The following is a 23256-nucleotide window of genomic DNA, read 5'->3' as shown; positions in this document are numbered from 1 at the left end:
AGGTACTTGAACTCCTCCACTCGGGGCAAGATCTCCTCCCCATACCGGTGTTGACACTACACCCTTTTCCGGGTGAGAACCATGGACTCGGACTTGGATGTACTGATTCCCCAGTCACTTCACACTAGGCTGCGAACCGATCCAGTGAGATCTAAAGATCTTGGCCAGATGAAGCCATCAGGACCACATCATCTGCAAAAAGCAGTGACCTAATCCTGCAGCCAACAAACCAGATACCCTCAACGCCCTGACTGCGCCTAGAAATTCTGTCCATAAATGTTATGAACATAATAGGTGACAAAGGGCAGCCTTGGCAGAGTCCAACCCTCATTGGCAAGACTTTTCTCTCTTGCCTCTGGTGAGGGCGGTCACATTTTTTTCCGCTTCCTCTTCTCCCAACTTGCTCCCTTTGTTTTAGTCTTGTCTGCACTTTTTTGAAGCCTCTTTCTTTGCGCTGTCCTCAAATCTAAACATCAGACATGGATATGATCAGCTGGACTCTCGACGCAATTGACCAAATCTTTTCGACGAAGAAAAGAGGTTCGGGGGAGCCTGGCTGCCCTGATGGAAACATTGCTGCGGGGTACGTGAGAGACTCCTGGGACAAATAGAGAATCATGTGCTTCTCAGTCCTTTCCATCGAGGACGTGGATGACATCTATCTATTTGGAACCGTGATCGCGGGGCACTTGCTGATTGGGCTGGGCATTGCTCTGGTGTATCGTCAAATTCGTAAGATGATGGCAGCCACTCAAGGAGCCCAAAGGCTGTTTGTTGCAATGTATGGTTTGGGCAGGGCTGTGGGTACACAGACTGCGGCGATTTCTGAACTGAATCGCAAGATGGATCACATCATGGAGAAGCTTGCTGAAAAGGAACATTTAATTGAATTTGAGAGCATCCAGCATGGACGAATAGAACAGACAAGTCATTGTTTTTGTCTAGGATTTGACTCCCTCGAACGGCCTTGACGCAGGACCAGGCTGTTCTGAAAAACACCCCCGAGGACACATCAACGATGGACGCTTTTGACCTCCCTCCCTCCTCAACGACACCTGGAGTCGAACTTTTGCAGATCTGCCTCAGTCCAAAAAACATTACATCATCACACCCAAGACAAATGGGCATACATGCACACGGACACCCCCCCCCACCGCTTTTTCCCCTTGGGGTGATGGTTGGATGGCAGCGCTTCAAAGCAGCAGTCGCCTTCCAGGGCCCCAACTCCCCGCCCCTGTTGCGAGTTTGTCGTGATTAAATGTAACGTGTTTATGTGTGCATTGCACGGAGGTTTTTTTTCCACTCCAGACTAGGCCCCTTTAGGAGCCCAGTCTAGATTGTATTTCTTTACTCATTTTCTTCCCCAGCGTTTTACCTTTTCCCATTTTTTATGGGGTGCCTTGTAGCGACCCATCAGTGTTCTTATTCTGTAACCCTGTACACTGTTTCTTTTTCTAATCTTGAACGGGTTTGTGCTGTAAACAAAAATGTTGTTGTACTTGTTGCAATGACAATAAAGACCTATATCTACCTAAACGGGTCCGACATACTGCCGGCAACGCGGACCAAGCTCTGACACTGATCATACAGGGAGCGGACCGCCACAATCAGTCTGTCCGTTACCCCTTACTCTCTGAGCACTCCTCAAAGGGCTTCCCAGGTTACACGGTCAAATGCCTTCTAAAAGTCCACAAAGCATATGTAGACTGGTTGGGCAAACTCCCATGCACCCTCAAGGATCCTGCCGAAAATATATAGAGCTGGTCCACAGTTCCACGACCAGGATGAAAACCACACAGTTCCTCCTGAATCCAAGGTTCAACTATCTGGCGTAGCCTCCTCTCCAGTACACCTGAATAGACCTTACCGGGAAGGCTGAGGAGTGTGATCCCACGATAGTTGGAACACATCCTCTGGTTCTCCTTCCAAAAGAGAGGAACCACCACCCCGGTCTGCCAATCCAGAAATACCGCCCCCGATGTCCACGCGATGTTGCATGGTTTTGTCAACCAAGACAGCCCCACAGCATCCAGAGCCTTAAGGAACTCCGGGCGGACCTTATCCACCCCAGGGGCCTTGCCACAGAGGATGCTTTTTACCTCTGCAACCTCAGCCACAGGAATAGGAGAGCCCACCACAGATTCCCCAGGCACTGCATCCTCATAGGAAGACGTCTTGGTAGGATTTTGGAGGTCTTCAAAGTATTCCCTCCACCGATCCACAACATCCACACTTGAGGTCAGCAGAAAACCATACCCACAATACGCGGTGTTGACAGTGCACTGCTTCCCTTTCCTGAGGCGGCGGATGGTGGTCCAGAATCGCTTCGAAGCCGCCTGGAAGTCGTTTTCCATGGCTTCCCTGAACTCCTTCCATGTCCGAGTTTTTGCCTTTGCGACCGCTGAAGCCGTACACAGCTTGGTCTGTCAATAGCTGTCTGCAGCATCTGGAGTCCTATGAGCCAAAATATCACGATAGGACTCTTTCTTCAGCTTGACGGCATCCCATGGATTACCGCCACAACAGGCACCAACCACCTTGCGGCCACAGCTCCAATCGGCCGCCTCGACAATAGAGGTACGGGACATAGTCCACCCGGACTCAATGTCCAGCAGCATCCTCGTGACATGTTCAAAGTTCTTCCGGCATTCTCCCCCACAATCGTAGCCAACTCACCACTAGGCGGTGATTGGTAGAAAGCTCTGCCCCTCTCTTCACCCGAGTGTCCAAAACATGAGACCGCAAATCCGATGACACAACTACAAAGTCGATCATGGAACTGTGGCCTAGGGTGTCCTGATGCCAAGTGCACATATGGACACCCTAATGTTTGAACATGGTGTTCGTTACGGACAAAATGTGACGAGCACAAAAGTCCAACAAGAAAACACCACTCTGGTTCAGATCAGGGCGGCTATTCTTCCCAATCACGCCTCTCCAGGTTTCACTGTCGTTGCCAATATGAGCGTTGAAGTCCCCCAGTAGGACAAGGTAATCACCCGTGGGAGCACTCACAAGCCCCCCCTTGAGTGAATCCAAAAAGGGTGGCTACTCTGAGCTGCTGTTTGGCGCGTAAGCGCAAACAACAGTCAGGACCCGTTCCCCCACCAGAAGGCCCTGGAAGCTACCCTCTCGTCCACTGGGTGGAACTCCAACATGCAGGCTCTGAGCCGGGGGGAAACAAGAATTTCCACCCCAGCCCGTCGCCTCTCACTGCTAGCAACAACAGAGTGGAAGAGAGTCCAGCCTCTCTCACTCTCTCTTGTGAGAGAACTGGTTCCAGAGCCCTAGCTGTGCGTCGAAGTGAGTCCAACTATATCTAGCCTGAACTTCTCCACCTCATGCACTAGCTCAGGCTCCCTGGCCCCCAGCAAGATGACGTTCCACGTCCCAAGACCTAGCTTAAGTAGCCGAGTATCGGACCGCCAAGTGCCCTGTCTTCGGCTGCTGCCCAGCTCACAGTGCACCCAACCTCTATGGCCCCTGCTATATGATATTTATCCATGAAAATATGGAGAAGGTAAAGATACCGTTGAAGTCAGTTTTTAATATTTAAAAAATAAGTCACATTTAACATGGTGGTGTTTTTGGGGATACCAGAACGGATTATTGGATTTGAATTACCATATTTTCCGCACTATAAGGAATACCTAAAAAACCTAAAATTTTTCTCAAAAGCTGACAGTGCGCCTTATAATCCGGTGCGCCTTATATATGGACCAATATTGAGCCACAATAAGCGGTAGAAATGGATGGATGGATGGATGGATGGATGGAGGTCTCGCGTCTCGCAACCACGGGAAGCAGCCGCCAACTTCATTTACCCTCGTAAAAGAGGAAGCACGCGGTGCATGCTGGGATATATGACTGTGGGAGTCGTGCCGTTTCTGTGTGTTTATGTAAAGACCCCAAAATGGCTCCTATTAAGAGACACGCTTACGACGCAGAGTTTAAACTCAAAGCGATCAGTCACACAGTAGAACACGGAAATAGAGCAGCAGCGAGAGAATTTAACATCAGCAGCAGCGAAATAATTTAACATTAACAGCAGCGACACTGACTCGTTTAATGACGACTTCGACAAGACGATGCATGTTGGATGCCGTATTCGCCCAACTGTTTGATTTGAACACTGAAGAAGAATTTGAGGGATTCGTGGATGAGTAATAACTTAATAAAGTGAGCCTTACATGTTTATTTTGTGTGTTGTGTGACATTATCGTTTGAGCAACGTTGAGTTATTGATATATAATTGCTTTGCACTATTTCGACTGTTACTATATAGTGATTGCACTAACGTTTGATTTACCGTAACAGTATTAGACTGTTTTTTACGTGTTTATTGAATCGGGGAAAATAATAACAGCTCTTTATTAATTTTGGGAGTGAACGGAGTTGTCAGAACGCTGGTTTGTAATCTATTAATAAAGTTTGACTGACCAATCTAACTGTTTTCCGGTGCGCCTTATATATGGACCAATATTGAGCCACAATAAGCGGTAGAAATGGATGGATGGATGGATGGATGGATGGAGGTCTCGCGTCTCGCAACCACGGGAAGCAGCCGCCAACTTCATTTACCCTCGTAAAAGAGGAAGCACGCGGTGCATGCTGGGATATATGACTGTGGGAGTCGTGCCGTTTCTGTGTGTTTATGTAAAGACCCCAAAATGGCTCCTATTAAGAGACACGCTTACGACGCAGAGTTTAAACTCAAAGCGATCAGTCACACAGTAGAACACGGAAATAGAGCAGCAGCGAGAGAATTTAACATCAGCAGCAGCGAAATAATTTAACATTAACAGCAGCGACACTGACTCGTTTAATGACGACTTCGACAAGACGATGCATGTTGGATGCCGTATTCGCCCAACTGTTTGATTTGAACACTGAAGAAGAATTTGAGGGATTCGTGGATGAGTAATAACTTAATAAAGTGAGCCTTACATGTTTATTTTGTGTGTTGTGTGACATTATCGTTTGAGCAACGTTGAGTTATTGATATATAATTGCTTTGCACTATTTCGACTGTTACTATATAGTGATTGCACTAACGTTTGATTTACCGTAACAGTATTAGACTGTTTTTTACGTGTTTATTGAATCGGGGAAAATAATAACAGCTCTTTATTAATTTTGGGAGTGAACGGAGTTGTCAGAACGCTGGTTTGTAATCTATTAATAAAGTTTGACTGACCAATCTAACTGTTTTGTTGACATTCCCTTTAGCGCAGCTCCATCTAAAGGATGCATAACGTAACCCCAGTTTCTACTGTAGCATCTATTCTATGCGCCTTATAATGCAGTGCGCCTTATATATGAACAAAGTTTTAAAATAGGCCATTCATTGAAGGTGCGCCTTATAATCCGGTGCGCCTTATAGTGCGGAAAATACGGTAATGTCAATGTGGGACAGTGATATGAGTATTTTCAGTTGCGAGCTATTGGGGTACGGCTGTACTTTCTTAAAGGGACAGGACTCATTTGTTGGTTTTAATTTTCCTGAGGGAACACTCCTGAAGGAATCAATAAAGTACTATCTATTAAAGACACATAATCGCTCTGTGGGGGTCACAGTGCTAGCTTGTTGTTCGGGGATTAAATATGGATTTTACTCCATCAAATAAATATTGTATTTTTACCTTCTGTCTCTCTAACATAATACATTCACTATAAAAATGTGTACTATTCATATGATATCATATTGTAAAATTATACATTTTCAAAATTAGAAAGGGAGCAAATACTTATTTCCCCCACTGTATATTTTGTGTAATCCCAAACTAAATACCTAAAGAAAAGAGTGATGTTGAGTCGACCAAAGAATACCAAATTGTAAAGTGACAGCTTCAAAGAATGAAAAAAAAAAGGAAAATATCTGGCCTCCACACCTCAGTTCGTAGTTCAGCTAGTTTCTTGTCCATACTGGTCCGAGCTCCAAGTTCATCCTCCAGGTCTTCAGATATGCGACCAAGTTCATCCTGATGTATTTCCTTCAGTAGATTCAGCTAGTGGCATTGCAAGGAGAGGAAGATGAAAACAAACACATCATTTGTATTTTATAACATACACATACGGGTTAGACATAAATGTCATTTATTTCGAGCCCTTAAATTTTTATTTTAATTAATGTATCTGTAACGATTTTTAATAACAGGAATGTTGGCGAGATGATATGTACACACAAAGCAAGGTCAGGCACTAGTGACATTTTGTCAGAGATGAGGAGAGGACATAAGAGGAAATAATCAAAATTGTGAACAAATTTAATAATCCAAGACCTTAATTGGCTCTAATGGAATTGACATGGAAATAATATTATAATATTGATATACAAGAGATCTCAGAAATATTAATATACATCAGCAACCAATATTTTGAACAGGTAAACTCCCAAACAAAATGAAAATTGTACCAACTTATAAGAGTGGACGACATTGACTAACTAAATAAACATTGGTGTCAGCCGACATGACAATTGCTGTTTCAACTGTTGCGCTTGTGCTTTGCACATATGTACACAGGATCACAACATGCTAGTTTAGCCGCTACCAAAACAATTGGCTAGTCACCACAGATTTAATATCAACAAATACAGATACACACATTATAGTTATAAACCCATGGTTCCACTGCTCGATGTTTAAGCTTAACAGTACAGTTTAAGAAAAAGAACAATGCAAGAAATCAAAATAAATTATTTTAATTGGTGAACCACCGTATTTCTCAGACACCCACTCAGATCATTTTAACTGTGGTTCTTGGTAACGCACTACATTAAAATGAAAAAATGTGATGCAAGGAGTAGGATTGAATAAGCTATGTTTGAAAAAGTAACCTAACACAACAAAATCGCCATATCATATCATTTGCCATACACTGCCGCCCAATGGTCAGCTGTTTTAAGAGCAAAACTTCTCACAAAAAAATTTGCAAAAGCTCAGATCAGGGATGTTTGTCTATTCCTTATATTGTCGTTGCAGGTATAAAAACATGAAGACATTGAGCAAGAACAGTAACAGTTTTGAGTATTGATTTAGTTGCGCTATGTATCATTTGTCCACAAAACTGATAAGTCGATATTTTCACTGCCACGTAAAGTATTGCTGCAACTTTCTTTTTAAATGCCTCATCTGCAGTAACTTTGCCAGCAAAACAATGACTTTGTGTGATTAGAATGTAACTGTATTTTTATTTTAGTGTAGCAGGATGTCGTGGATATTAGTCCCATTACAGTGGAACCTCGATTTAAAAACCCCTTTATCTTTTCAAACTTTTAGATCAAGCAAAATAACACTGCGTGTGCAAAACATGTCTCTGTGGACCAACGCTTCATTTAGGCGCCTGCAGGCAAGAAATCAATGTGAAACGTTGTGAACACTTGCCTTCCGCTTCACTTTCTACACAGGAAGACTCACATGTGCCTTTTCTTTGGGTTTTGCCTTTTGACAAGTTTTGTGCATATTGCTAAGTCAATAACAGTGCATAGAGTCAACAGACCAGCGAGGAAAGAAGGATCAAATCCCTTTGGAGTTAAAAAAAGACTGTTTGTGAAGAGTACATTGATGTTGCTCACAAGCATGACTACAGCGCAGCACAGTAAGTAACCACATCAAGTTTTAATTGTGATTGAAGCCCGTCTTTTCTGGAAAAATGCCACAGCAGACTGATATCACAGTGAAGAATACACTATCTGTGCTCTCGTTCCAGTGTGGTACTCGCTCTTCCAAAGCACAAACCGCAGACATGGCTCCCCTCGTTGCCTTCCCCATTCCTTCTCCTTTTCCGTCTACTACTCTGCTGTTGTCAATGTGGGTGCATTTTACTTTTTAAATTTTTTTATTATTGTAGCAATATCCATCCATCCATCCATCCATCATCTTCCGCTTATCCGAGGTCGGGTCGCGGGGGCAACAGCCTAAGCAGGGAAACCCAGACTTCCCTCTCCCCAGCCACTTCGTCTAGCTCTTCCCGGGGGATCCCGAGGCGTTCCCGGGCCAGCCGGGAGACATAGTCTTCCCAACGTGTCCTGGGTCTTCCCCGTGGCCTCCTACCGGTTGGACGTGCCCTAAACACCTCCCTAGGGAGGCGTTCGGGTGGCATCCTGACCAGATGCCCGAACCACCTCATCTGGCTCCTCTCGATGTGGAGGAGCAGCGGCTTTACTTTGAGTTCCTCCCGGATGGCAGAGCTTCTCACCCTATCTCTAAGGGAGAGCCCCGCCACACGGCGGAGGAAACTCATTTCGGCCGCTTGTACCCGTGATCTTATCCTTTCGGTCATGACCCAAAGCTCATGACCATAGGTGAGGATGGGAACGTAGATCGACTGGTAAATTGAGAGCTTTGCCTTCTGGCTCAGCTCCTTCTTCACCACAACGGATCGGTACAACGTCCGCATTACTGAAGACGCCGCACCGATCCGCCTGTCGATCTCACGATCCACTCTTCCCTCACTCGTGAACAAGACTCCTAGGTACTTGAACTCCTCCACTTGGGGCAGGGTCTCCTCCCCAACCCGGAGATGGCACTCCACCCTTTTCCGGGCGAGAACCATGGACTCGGATTTGGAGGTGCTGATTCTCATTCCGGTCGCTTCACACTCGGCTGCGAACCGATCCAGCGAGAGCTGAAGATCCCGGTCAGATGAAGCCATCAGGACCACATCATCTGCAAAAAGCAGAGACCTAATCCTGCGGTTACCAAACCGGAACCCCTCAACGCCTTGACTGCGCCTAGAAATTCTGTCCATAAAAGTTATGAACAGAATCGGTGACAAAGGACAGCCTTGGCGGAGTCCAACCCTCACTGGAAATGTGTTCGACTTACTGCCGGCAATGCGAACCAAGCTCTGGCACTGATCGTACAGGGAACGGACCGCCACAATAAGACAGTCCGATACCCCATACTCTCTGAGCACTCCCCACAGGACTTCCCGAGGGACACGGTCGAATGCCTTCTCCAAGTCCACAAAGCACATGTAGACTGGTTGGGCAAACTCCCATGCACCCTCAAGAACCCTGCCGAGAGTATAGAGCTGGTCCACAGTTCCACGACCAGGACGAAAACCACACTGTTCCTCCTGAATCCGAGGTTCGACTATCCGACGTAGCCTCCTCTCCAGTACACCTGAATAAACCTTACCGGGAAGGCTGAGGAGTGTGATCCCACGATAGTTGGAACACACCCTCCGGTCCCCCTTCTTAAAGAGAGGAACCACCACCCCGGTCTGCCAATCCAGAGGTACCGCCCCCGATGTCCACGCGATGCTGCAAAGGCTTGTCAACCAAGACAGCCCCACAGCATCCAGAGCCTTAAGGAACTCCGGGCGGATCTCGTCCACCCCTGGGGCCTTGCCACCGAGGAGCTTTTTAACTACCTCAGCGACCTCAGCCCCAGAAATAGGAGAGTCCACCACAGATTCCCCAGGCACTGCTTCCTCATAGGAAGACGTGTTGGTGGGATTGAGGAGGTCTTCGAAGTATTCCTTCCACCTATCCACAACATCCGCAGTCGAGGTCAGCAGAACACCATCCGCACCATACACGGTGTTGATAGTGCACTGCTTCCCCTTCCTGAGGCGGCGGACGGTGGTCCAGAATCGCTTCAAAGCCGTCCGGAAGTCGTTTTCCATGGCTTCCCCGAACTCTTCCCATGTCCGAGTTTTTGCCTCCGCGACCGCTGAAGCTGCACACCGCTTGGCCTGTCGGTACCTGTCCACTGCCTCCGGAGTCCTATGAGCCAAAAGGACCCGATAGGACTCCTTCTTCAGCTTGACGGCATCCCTCACCGCTGGTGTCCACCAAGGGGTTTTAGGATTGCCGCCCCGACAGGCACCAACTACCTTGCGGCCACAGCTCCGATCTGCCGCCTCGACAATAGAGGTGCGGAACATGGTCCACTCGGACTCAATGTCCAGCACCTCCCTCGTGACATGTTCAAAGTTCTTCCGGAGGTGGGAATTGAACTTTTGTCTGACAGGAGACTCTGCCAGACGTTCCCAGCAGACCCTCACAATGCGTTTGGGCCTCCCAGGTCTGTCCGGCATCCTCCCCCACCATCGCAGCCAACTCACCACCAGGTGGTGATCGGTAGAAAGCTCCGCCCCTCTCTTCACCCGAGTGTCCAAAACATGAGGCCGCAAATCCGATGACACAACTACAAAGTCGATCATGGAACTGCGGCCTAGGGTATCCTGGTGCCAAGTGCACATATGGACACCCTTATGTTTGAACATGGTGTTTGTTATCGACAAACTGTGACGAGCACAAAAGTCCAATAACAAAACACCACTCGGGTTCAGATCCGGGCGGCCATTCTTCCCAATCACGCCTCTCCAGGTTTCACTGTCGTTGCCAACGTGAGCGTTGAAGTCTCCCAGTAGGACAAGGGAATCACCCGGGGGAGCACTTTCCAGTACTCCCTCGAGTGTTCCCAAAAAGGGTGGGTACCCTGAACTGCTGTTTGGTGCATAAGCACAAACAACAGTCAGGACCCATCCCCCCACCCGAAGGCGGAGGGAGGCTACCCTTTCGTCCACCGGGTTGAACTCCAACGTACAGGCTTTGAGCCGGGGGGAAACAAGAATTGCCACCCCAGCCCGTCGCCTCTCACTGCCGGCAACGCCAGAGTGGAAGAGGGTCCAATCCCTCTCGAGAGAAGTGGTTCCAGAGCCCTTGCTGTGCGTCGAAGTGAGTCCAACTATATCCAGCCGGAATTTCTCGACTTCGCGCACTAGCTCAGGCTCCTTCCCCCCCAGTGACGTGACGTTCCACGTCCCAAGAGCTAGCTTCTGTAGCCGAGGATCGGACCGCCAAGTGCCCTGCCTTCGGCTGTCGCCCAGCTCACAATGCACCCGACCTCTATGGCCCCTGCTATGGGTGGTGAGCCCATTGGAGGGGTGACCCACGTTGCCTCTTCGGGCTGTGCCCGGCCGGGCCCCATGGGAACAGGCCCGGCCACCAGGCGCTCGCCATCGTGCCCCACCTCCGGGCCTGGCTCCAGAGGGGGGCCCCGGTGACCCGCGTCCGGGCGAGGGAAATCTGGGTCCATGGTTTTTCATCTTCATAAAGGTCTTCGAGCTGCTCTTTGTCTGATCCCTCACCTAGAACCTGTTTGCCTTGGGAGACCCTACCAGGGGGCTTTATGCCCCCGGACAACATAGCTCCTAGGATCATTGGGACACGCAAACTCCTCTACCACGATAAGGTTGCAGCTCAGAGAGGTAGCAATATTGTTGTTAAAATTAAGGATTTTATGATTTTGTTTGTGATAGGGCATCATAGGACTCCAGACCCATCCCGCCCTGCCCTCTCTATCCGAGAGGAGGATGTGCGCCAGCAGTTCTTGAAGCTGAACACGCGAAGCCCCCAGGCCGAATGGTGTCTCCCCCTCCACCCTGAGACACTGCGCAGATCAGCTGGCTCCTGTCTTCACTGACATTTTTAACACCTCTCTGGAGCTATGCCACGTGCCGTCCTGCTTCAAGACCTCCACCATCGTCCCTGTCCCCAAAAAAAACACGGATCACAGGACTTAATGACTACAGGCCGGTGGCGCTGACGTCTGTAGTCATTAAGTCTTTTGAGCGCTTGGTCCTGCCCCACCTCAAGGACATCACCGCCACCTTCCTGGACCCACTGCAGTTTGCCTACAGAGCCAACAGGTCTGATGATGATGCAGTGAACCTGGCCCTCCATTTCATCCTGGAGCATCTGGACTCCCCAGGAACCTACGCCAGGATCCTGTTTGTGGACTTCAGCTTTGTCGTCAACACCATCCTCCCTGGACTGCTACGAGACAAGCTCTACCAGCTCAGCGTACCCGGGTCCCTCTGCAGAAGGATCAATGACTTCCTGAGGGAACGAAGACAGCACGTGCGGCTGCGGAAGATTGTCTCGGACAGTCGAACCACGAGCACTGGTACTCTCAGAGCTGTGTACTTTCCCCTTGGCTCTTCTCCCTGTATACAATTATCTGCACCTCCAGTCAGTAGTCCAAAAATCTGCTCATGTTTGCGGACGACACCACTCTCATCGGGCTCATCTCGGATGGCGATGAATCCACCTACAGGAGAGATGGACCGGCTGGCGTCCTGGTGAAGCTTCAAAAACCTGGAGCTGAACGCCCAGAAGACAGTAGAAATGATCATGGACTTCAGGAAAGTCAGAGCCCCACCATCCCCCCTCACCCTGATTGACTCTCCCACCCGTCTCCATCGTAGACTCCTGTTTCCTGGCCACCACCATCACCCAGGACCTCAAGTAGGAGCCAACCATCAACTCCCTCATCAAGAAGGCCCAGCAGAGGATGTACTTCCTGCGGCAGCTAAGGAAATTCAAGGTGCCGACCGAGATGCTGGTGCAGTTCTACTCGGCCATCATCGAGTCCATCCTCACCTCCTTCATCACCGTGTGGTTCCCCGGCGCTACAGTCTGGGACAAGCATCGACTGCAGTGCATCGTACATGCTGCTGAGAAGGTGATTGGCTGCAAACTCCCACCCCTCCAGGACCTGTTCTCCTCCAGAACCAGAAGGCGTGTGGGTCGGATCACAGCTGACGCTTCTCACCTTGGACACAAACTATTCTCCCTTCTCCCTTCATGCAGGAGACTACGGTCCATCCAGACCCACACCTCCCGCCACCTGAACACTTTTTTCCCCTCGCCCATCAGACACATGAACAATAACATCTGATAGCTCAGTTACAGCTCATTTTTATCACCTATTCTGTGTTATATGTGTTTCATGTTGCACGATTGTACGAACAAAAATTCACTTTTTTCCCCTCGCCCATCAGACACATGAACAATAACATCTGATAGCTCAGTTACAGCTCATTTTTATCACCTATTCTGTGTTATATGTGTTTCATGTTGCACGATTGTACGAACAAAAATTCCTAGTTTGTGAACAAGTTCTCAAATAATGGCAATATGATTCTTATTCTGTGTGCGCTTGTTGGCAGAGTATATCATAGCTTGTTGTTGTTTACTTTTATTACATAGAAAGTTTTCATCCATCAGCCCTTTTTAACTTTGTTTGATACACAGTACTGTATAGCACTTTATATTGTTTTCAAAGTATACAAACCTTAAAAGGGAACTGTCCATCCATCCATCTTCTTCCGCTTATCCGAGGTCGGGTCGCGGGGGCAGAAGCCTAAGCAGGGAAGCCCAGACTTCCCTCTCCCCAGCCACTTCGTCTAGCTCTACCCGGGGGATCCCGTGGCGTTCCCAGGCCAGCCAAGAGACATAGTCTTCCCAACATGTCCTGGGTCTTTCTCGTGGCCTCCTACCGGTTGGACGTGCCCTAAACACCTCCCTCGGGAGGCGTTCGGGTGGCATCCTGACTAGATGCCCGAACCACCTCATCTGGCTCCTCTCGATTTGGAGGAGCAGTGGCTTTACTTTGAGTTCTTCCCGGATGACAGAGCTTTTCACCCTATCTCTAAGGGAGAGCCCCGCCAGAGGAAACTCATTTCGGTCGGTTGTACCCGTAATCTTATCCTTTTGGTCATGACCCAAAGCTCATGACCATAGGTGAGGATGGTAACGTAGATCGACCGGTAAATTGAGAGCTTTGCTTTCCGGCTCAGCTCCTTCTTCACCACAACGGATCGGTACAACGTCCACGATACTGAAGACGATCGGTACAACGTCCGCATTACTGAAGACGCTGCACCGATCTGCCTGTCAATTTCACGATTCACTCTTCCCCCACTCGTGAACAAGACTCCTAGATACGTGAACTCCTCCACTTGGGGCAGGGTCTCTTTCCCAACCCGGAGATGGCCCTCCACCCTTTTCCGGGAGAGAAACATGGACTCGGACTTGGAGGTGCTGATTCTCATTCCGGTCGCTTCACACTCGGCTGCAAACCGATCCAGTGATAGCTGAAGATACCGGCCAGATGAAGCCATCAGGACCACATCATCTGCAAAAAGCAGAGACCTACTCCCACGGCCACCAAACCGGAACCCCTCAACGCCTTGACTGCGCCTAGAAATTCTGTCCATAAAAGTTATGAACAGAAACGGTGACAAAAGACAGCCTTGGCGGAGTCCAACCCTCACTTGAAACGTGTCCGCCTTACTGCCGGCAATGCGGACCAAGCTCGGACACTGATCGTATAGGGAGCGGACCGCCACAATAAGACAGTCCGATACTCCATACTCTTTGAGCACTCCCCACAGGACTTCCCGAGGGACACGGTCGAATGCCTTCTCCAAGTCCACAAAGCACATGTAGACTGCCGAGAGTATAGAACTGGTCCACAGTACCACGACCAGAACGAAAATCACACTGTTCCTCCTGAATCCGAGGTTCGACTATCCGGCGTAGCCTCCTCTCCAGTCCACCTGAATAATCCTTACCGGGAAGGCTGAGGAGTGTGATCCCACAATAGTTGGAACACACCCTCCTGTCCCCTTTCTGAAAGAGAGGGACCACCACCCCGGTCTGCCAATCCAGAGGTACCGCCCCCGATGTCCACGCGATGCTGCAGAGTTTTGTCAACTAAGACAGCCCCACAGAATCCAGAACCTTAAGGAACTCGGGGCGGATCTCCTCCACCCCTGGGGCCTTGCCACCGAGGAACTTTTTAACTACCTCAGCAACCTCAGCCCCAGAAATAGGAGAGCCCATCACAGATTCCCCAGGCACTGCTTCCTCATAGGAAGACGTGTTGGTGGGATTGAGGAGATCTTCGAAGTATTCCTTCCTCCGATCCACAACATCCGCAGTTGAGGTCAGCAGAACACCATCCGCACCATACACGGTGTTGACAGTGCACTGCTTCCCCTTCCTGAGGCGGCGAATGGTGGTCCAAAATCGCTTCGAAGCTGTCCGGAAGTCGTTTTCCATGGCTTCCCCGAACTTCTCACATGTCCGAGTTTTTGCCTCCGCAACCGCTGAAGCTGCACATCGCTTGGCCTGTCGGTACCTGTCCACTGCCTCTGGAGTCCTATGAGCCAAAAGAACCCGATAGGACTCCTTCTTCAGCTTGACGGCATCCCTCACCGCTGATGTCCACCAACGGGTACTAGGATTACCGCCCCGACAGGCACCAACTACCTTGCGGCCACAGCTCCAATCAGCCGCCTCGACAATAGAGGTGCGGAACATGGTCCACTCGGACTCAATGTCCAGCACCCCCCTTCGTGACATTTTCAAAGTTCTTCCGGAGGTGGGAATTGAAACTTTCTCTGACAGGAGACTCTGCCAGACGTTCCCAGCAAACCCTCACAATGCGTTTTGGCCTGCCAGGTCTGTCCGGCATCCTGCCCCACCGTCGCAGCCAACTCACCACCAGGTGGTGATCGGTAGAAAGCTCCGCCCCTCTCTTCACCCAAGTGTCCAAAACATGAGGCCGCAAATCCGATGACACAACTACAAAGTCGATTATGGAACTGCACTTTTTTTAATTTTACCCATCGTTCACAATCATTATGAAAGTCAGGATGACAAACTGTTTTTTTTAATTCATTCTAAATTAAATAAACATAAAAAAAAAAAAGAGTCCGCTTACAGCAGAATCAACGGGAGGTCCTCTATTCCGCCCATGCAATCCAATAAATAACCATCCAAAAAGCGCCAACAATACTCCCATATGTATTTTGTGATTTGAATATTAACCAAGTTTTAGTGATATTGTTATTATAAGCGCTAACGCAGACAAACTATTTATAATAGCGCTGTGTGTTAAAAACTTGCATGGCTGCAGTAATAGCGACCCCAAGATGCAGGAACCAGGAGACACTGAAAAGGTAAGATGATTTTTAATATCATCAAACAGAGGAGAAAACAGTCTTGCATCTAACAGTTCTAGATATAAAGCTATCTTCGAGCACTGAGGAGCGCTCGAGACAGGCATAAATAGCAACATGCTGATTGGCAATCAACAGCAAGTGAGGGAAGAATCACAGTGCTCAGCGGGACAAACAGGAAATGGAAACAAAATAAGAGCACTGATGGGAAGTAATTACAAAACTAGGAAACAAACAGAAATGAAGTGACAGATCGTCTCACTGTGATCGCTGCCGTGTGTCCTATGTTTACATCATCGAGTCGTCTGCTGTTTCTTCGCTTCCCTACTCCTTGGAAGTTTGTTGTAGATAATAAATCATGCCTGTCCCCTGGAAAGTAGATGGCTGAGAATTTAACTCGACAAGTTGGGACACTTTGACAGCCATTAAGGACCTGGAACTGGCGAGAACGACACGAAAAGACGCTTTCCCCCCCCCCCCGCCCCGTTTAAATATATGAACATCGGAGCAGTCGGCCTTCTGACAGCAGACCTTATACAGAAAATGATGTTTTATTATGTTTGTTGAAGTCTGCAGTGCGTAATAATCAGTGAAGACAAAAAAAATCAAAAGTCGTGATGCGTTTTTTTAAATTAATGCACTGCGTATGCTTAAAATGATCAAAACGCTTAAAATATTAAATGTTGCCTGTTACTACATTGCAGATAACATCCTGTATGTAAAACCCTAATGGAGGTGTTTGGATGCTTTTCTAACGGCTATATAGGCAGAATTACGCAGCTCCCAATGGCTTCAATGTAAGCAAACTTTTGATTACATTTATTTAATACTTAAAATGCAAAAACAAAACAAAAATAACATCCATCGTCATGTCTGTCTGAATCATTGTGAACGAAAGGCAAAATTCACCAAAAATTGCAGTTCCCACTTCACTAAAATAAAGACCAAATGCAGCTGAGATAGGCTCCAGCGACTCCCCCTACCCCGAAAGGGACAATCCGTAGAAAATGGATGGATGGAGAGACATTTGTTGAGGCTGGAACCCATTATGAATAATGGGTTCCAATGTAATGTAAATATCATCTTATGGTGAATTCTGCTTCACCATACGAACATTTCGATTTACACACAACATTCAAGAACTGATTAAGTTCGTAAATCGAAGTTTTGCTGTATGTCAGGAGGCTCAATGTTTTTGCATTCCATAAAATAGTTTTTTAATATAACAAATTGTAAAGTAGTAAAGATCCTTAAAAACAGTAATTTTATTTTATTATTTTTTCTTAAAAATTGGGTTAATTTACATTTCATTACCAGAGAGCAATACAAAACCCTTATGTTCGGTTTTAGCATGAAAAAGTTAAGTGGAAGTCCAATAGTGTATGTTCAGACTATGCTAAGCAGCCTACTAACCACCTAAGTTAAAATAAGCTTTTTGTTCCAATAACCAACTAATGTTATACACCAAACTACCAAGGAACAATAGAAGGAGAGTGAAATCATGTCTCACCTGTTTGAGGACTTCTTGTTTATTCTTGCTTATCTCCTCATACTTAAGTTTCCACTGACTGAGCTCGAGCTCCAGCTTTGCGATGCTCTTACTTAAAGCAAGCTTGTCTCTGTGCATGACAAAAACAAACAACATAACAGTGATTTTTACCACTTTGAAGTCACAACTGATCGCAAAAAGGATGTTTGTTTGAATATCTGTCCATGTGCTTGCATGGATTCTTTCAAAAGACTCTTCCTTCCACCCATGCTGCGTAAATGATTACTAGTCAGTACAATTATTTTTTTCACACTTATTCACAACTTTTATTTTTATGGCAAAACCATTTTTATACTTCGATAAATTTTAAATTAAATTTGATGTATGCTTCGATCCCAAAAGGGAATAAGCGGTAGAAAATGGATGGATGGATGGGGCTTTGTATTGTATTTTTTATTTTATTTTTTGGTCAAATTTAACAATTTTCCCCTATTCCGTCCGGGATTTGAACCCAGTACCTTTGCGTTGCAAAACATGGATTTATGTTCTTTACAAAAAAAGCCGCTGTAAATTTGAAGTGAAATAAATCATAATATTCTAATGAGTGATGGAGCACGACGCAGCCAGGAATACGTTGGTGGTATAGAGCACCCTGTCATTCATTAACTAACAGCTTATGTGCTTTTCATTTGGGCTTCGTCATGCAAATGGAAAATGGAGGCTTCCAAGTTTGCCAGGTCTTACGCATTGCACGCACAGCACGTGTTCTGCGTTCGGGTCGGGGCGGCCCTGCAAGTACCTAATAAACTGCCTATGACCTATTTAACGTCTTAACTAGGGATGATCGGTCAGCCAATGATCAATATAGTATGTGCGATTTGGACAAAAATATATATCCCGATATAGGTGAATTTATATCCCGATAAAAATAAACCAAAATATAGTATTTTCTCTTAAAATTTTACATACATACACTTTAAATGAATGTCAGTTTCGCTTATCGTTTTGCCTTTTTTATACACATATTTTATATAGAAATGGATATGACAATTAAAGAACAAAAAAAGTATCTTTAGTAACAGCCCTTCTTTTTGACAATTTATACTATGGTCATGTCACCATGAATTTAGAGATCGCACCTGGAATTTCTTAGTATCTGACTGAGCTCGTCTTTGGACAAAGACTGTCTGATTCGTTTGTGGTGTTTTTCTTTAATCACTAACGTTTGTATTCCGTCAATTTTTAAACACTCTTTCTGCACTGTTCTTCACGCTGTGTCTTTAAGTGATAAAAAAAGATTAGAAGTGTTCAAGTTGCTATTAATGACTTGTTGGTGACATGTTTTGCAGATTAGGGACCGTCGGTGTCTGACTTTTTAAAGCCAAACAAAGGAACTCCTCTTCCCTTTTTATGCCCCTATTTCCTCTTCGGGTTTTACTGGTTTAGCTTTTCTTTGTGTTTTCCATCTCTGCAAAACCTAGTAGCAGACAGCTACATTGTTTACATCCATGCTCCACTACTGTAACTTAAAGTAAAGTTCTTCATGTAATAAAAAAAATATTCTGCAAAGCAGCAGTTAATATATCCACAGCCAAGAGGTTAACATTACAGTATAAACAATAGAGAATAATACCATAGGATACATTTTTATGTCATCGTACAATATTTATTTTGTTATATCACACAGCACTACCGATCAGTATTGGACAATTTTGGGTAAAAAGTGTGCAAACGACCATTGCCAGTTAATGCTTTTCGAATAAAATCTGTGGCTGATACTATATTATTGGTACCTCGGGCTCTGTGGAGGGTTTAATTAGCAATCTGGGAACACCCCAAAAATTAGCCTTTTGTAGACTCAGAAAACCGGTTATATAGGTGACTGTGGAGGAAAATTTACATTGAAGTATATCCAATATCTATTAGGTATCATTATCACAAGTAAGAGCAAGCCAGGAGCAGGCATGATAATAATAATAGATTTATATAGCGCTTTTCTAGACACTTCACAGAGAAGTGAGAACCCATCATTCATTCACACCTAGGCATTCTAATAATCGCTGAGCTAGCTAGAAACAATTCAATAAATAAGTCCTTAGCAATCTTTAAGAAGTGTAGATGGAACTGCCTTACAGGAGAAAGTAAGCATTAATTAACAGGAAATTAAGAAGATTAGTAAAAGTCTAGTAAGCTTCAAAAAATTCCCTGATTACCCAGAATTACCAGGAATTTTCCTCCATTGGAAATGAATGGGCAATATACAACGCTCTTCATATCCGACATTCCTCCACCAATTCTAACCGTTCCAACATTCACACACTTTCTCACGCTGGAAATCCAGGCGTTTTAGTTCCGCTGACGTGTATTGTCGGCTTGCTCACATAGGGCATTCACACCCAATTCATACCAAATTTGCTAATTCTAGTCCAACAACTGTTGTGCTTATAGCGACCAGGCGTACACGACACTTAAGGGGAGGGTGTATCAATTCATAAAATGTGTAAATGGTGTCAATACTAAGGGTAATATTAGTATTGGTATTCATTTTCAGAACATCTTCATTTTGTTAACAAAGGAGACTTCTTTCAGGGAATAGGTGCCCGGAAACAGGAAGACTTTGAGGGAAAACCCCAAATGATTTAACTTTGAGGGCAAACTCCAAATTTGATTGATTGAAACTTTTATTAGTAGATTGCACAGTTCAGTACATATAAATGTTACTTGTCATTTCTATATTATTATTTATATCTCTAACTGCTTCTTTGCTATCACTTTTACAATCAAATGTGTACATATCGTGTGTTCTATTGTTGTTATTATTGTGTTTGCTGTTGTTGTTTTTGTCTCTCTGTCTAATCCCCCTCTTATCCCCACAATTTCCCCCTCTGTCTTCATTTTTTTCTCTTTCTATCCCCTCCTACTCTGGCCCAGCTGCACCAAATGATAATATAAATTCATTTAATAAAGTTAAATTCAAATAAGGCAACAAGAGAAGTATCCTACACTTCTCTTTTGTAAAGTAAATCTGAACAGCCAATATGGGCATCTACATCAACTATATGATTTGCCTGAGAAGCTGGACAGGACAAAAAAACAAAACATTCCGAATAAGTTTTTCAACTTGTTTAAGTCGGGGTCCACGTTAATCAATTCAAATTCAAATGACTTAAGAGTAGTAGACAGATTTTGCTTTTGTTTTGCTAGTGTGCTATTGATCTTGTTTTGCTCAAACAATTGTATGTAATAAAATAGAATAAGGAACTGGTCCAAAGACTGTGTTGCTGCCAATCTCCCTCAAGGATGAACCGAATCAGCAGTAGACTACTGACGGGTATAAGTTACAACTATATGCTCCTTTGTATAACTCATGGCAAAGGGTGGAACATGTGTGTGCATGTATGAGCCAGTCTGCCCCACAACAAGAGAATAGAGAAAATGAAGGAACCTATTGACTCTTACGTCAGACTACTCGTGCAAAGCACTTCGGGTAAAACCTCTACAATGTATGGAGATATCCGCTAACATCTAGCTTGGGGAAAACGTGACAATTTAGGATATTTCCAAACAGCTCTTTTGGAAGAAGTATGAAAGAAGACTAGATTGTTTCTCTGCCATGTCTCCATTGTTGTTTTAACATTTTCGGGACCTACAGTATGCAGATGCCAAATACACAAAAACAGGTACCAGTTTGTTTTGCATAATACGTTATTTGATATAATATGTAATTGTGACAAATATAAACATGTTGATGAGTGAGGGGGATCGTGAGATCGACAGGCGGAGCGTGGCGGCGTCTGTTGCTGTGTTGCTGCCAATCTCACTCAAGGATGAACCAAATCAGACCCTGATCGGAATAAAACGGTTTTAAAATTGTGTGACATACTCTCTTTCTTTCAGCAGGACTTTCTGGGACTCGTCCAGGCGAAGCTGCAAAGCGTTGAGTTTCCTGGAGTCATCCTCCACGGCACCCATGTCCCCCCATAGCTGCCTGTTGCGTTCCTGCCGGCTCAAACCAGAGGATGAACGTGTGCCAGGTGGGTTCATGCAATCGCCACTCTGACCGTCCCAAGACTCTTGAGTGTCGCCACCTGGAGCTCGTGAATGCATCACAGACTGAAGCAGCTCCATTTCCTGCTGGAGAACAAAACGCAAACACTTCAAAATCCAGGATCACACTCTTAAAGGGAAGGTGTTACTGTTTGTTCCAGACAACAGACTAACTAAAAGTGTCACTTCACTTTACTACTTTACAATTTTGTGTTTATGTCCAGTGAGTTTTTGTGATCAGAGTGGGTAATGTTAGCTTCAAGTTAGGTGAAGTTTGCTTGATGAATCTCTGGTATCCATCCACCCATCAGTCACAGGGAAAACGTGCAACCTTCACACGGTATATGGACTTGAAAAGCCTTTCAGGAACAAGAGGAAATAAATGAGTGTGCAGGATGATCCTAAATACTTTAAAGGTTGGTGTAGAGATAAAAATGTACATATGTTGATAAGACTAAAGTAATGTGTTTGTTCAGTAAGTGGTAAAGGAATGACACTTGTCTAATTGTTAAACGTGTTGTTTGCAACCTTTACGCGGATGCCTCTGGGATGTTTGCTTTCCTTAATACCGCCCTTCGGGATTGTACCACGTAATGACGTAATCTCCACGCCTACGTAAGGCACAAGTCAAGCATTAGCTTTGTGTGGTCAGTTTATACCTGTCAACATTTGCATTTCACAAATGATAAACTGCGCTGAAACCCCCAACAGTTAGTAGTACCGTTTTATATTTAAAGTAAAAACCGTGATTGATAACACTTCGACAAACTCACGGACTGGTGACACTTCTCTTTACTGGAGGCGGAGCGAGCGCTATAGCTATCTTAAATAATGAATACAAGCGACATTAATCTATTTCCTCACTAACAACGACATACCACAATCCAAACGTATGTAAACACATAGTTGGCTAAACAACCAAGACATTAAATGGTGCACATTAACCTACAGGCTGCGCTCTATTAATCAGAGAGCTCAATCGATACTCGAGTGAAAGTGACAACAGGTATATTTGCGTGACGTCACATAAAACAGACGTGACGCCCCCCACGTTTTTTCTTTATCATTAAAAAAGAAGATAAACATATTTAATCACTCAAATAAAACGAATATGGCTCTTAAGAAGCCAGAACAATTTTATTATATACAATATTTATTCTGCTAAAAAGTGTATTGTGTGGCTATTTACTGTATTTAATTGTTTGAATAAACATTGGTTTTAAGTATGAATGATCATTTTTTGAGCACATTCAACAATACTGTGGCAATGATAACTGATCATTTTAGTGACAATAACCGTGATATGAAATGTTCATATTGTTACATTCCTACTATAGCTACGAAGGATAGCTATCATTAAATGTATGTTTTATCATGACAGCAACATGACTGCAAATTGTTAGTTGCTTCTCGAGGACTGTGCGGACATTCCACAGACTGACAAGCGTTTTTTGTTTAAAGGGGTCACATCATTTTTTTTTCTACATTTAAAATACTTCCTTGTGATTTACATAGCATGTAATTGTGGTTCTTTGGTCAACATTTTGCAAAGATTATGTTTTGAAAACCATCGTCAGGTCGGTTTCTGACCGTCACTTCCCGATGCGCTGTTTTATGGGCTGTCTTATTTATGTGCCTCCACTTTGACTGCTTCTTCTCCCCGTCAGCCATTTTGTAGTTGTTGGCGCTTCCCTAATGAGTCTACTGACGGGTATAAGTTACAACTATATGCTACTTTGTATAACTCATGGCAAAGGGCGGAGCATGTGTGTGCAAGTACGAGCCAGTCTTCCCCACAACAAGAGGATAGAGAAAATTAAGGAACTTATTGAATACTACATCAAACTACAATGACGGTTTTGTGAAAAGCTCTTCGGGTAAATCTCTACAATATATGGAGATATCCGCTAACGCCAAGCTTGGGGAAACGTTACAATATAGGCAAATTCCAAACA

At 45.3% G+C, this 23256-nt stretch overlaps 1 protein-coding gene across 5 annotated transcripts in view; it reads right to left on the bottom strand.

Annotated features, from left to right (window-relative positions):
* Positions 1 to 23256, bottom strand: part of ccdc102a (coiled-coil domain containing 102A) — a 118369-nt gene that overhangs the window by 34554 nt on the left and 60559 nt on the right. For 3 of the 5 annotated variants that reach the window (XM_061884477.1, XM_061884467.1, XM_061884496.1), the window contains exons 4-6: positions 21138 to 21388; positions 17276 to 17384; positions 5892 to 6008 (exon numbers count right to left, since the gene is read on the bottom strand). In XM_061884477.1, coding sequence (XP_061740461.1) covers positions 5892 to 6008; positions 17276 to 17384; positions 21138 to 21388 — 477 coding nt within the window. The remainder of the gene's footprint in view (positions 1 to 5891; positions 6009 to 17275; positions 17385 to 21137; positions 21389 to 23256) is intronic. The other 2 variants (XM_061884506.1, XM_061884488.1) reach the window with 1 other exon arrangement.

This window comes from Nerophis ophidion, linkage group LG02 (genome assembly GCF_033978795.1).
Source record: "Nerophis ophidion isolate RoL-2023_Sa linkage group LG02, RoL_Noph_v1.0, whole genome shotgun sequence".
Taxonomy (NCBI): domain Eukaryota; kingdom Metazoa; phylum Chordata; class Actinopteri; order Syngnathiformes; family Syngnathidae; genus Nerophis; species Nerophis ophidion.
The sequence above is the reverse complement of the archived record's forward strand: the minus strand, read 5'-3'. Positions and strand labels throughout refer to the sequence as shown.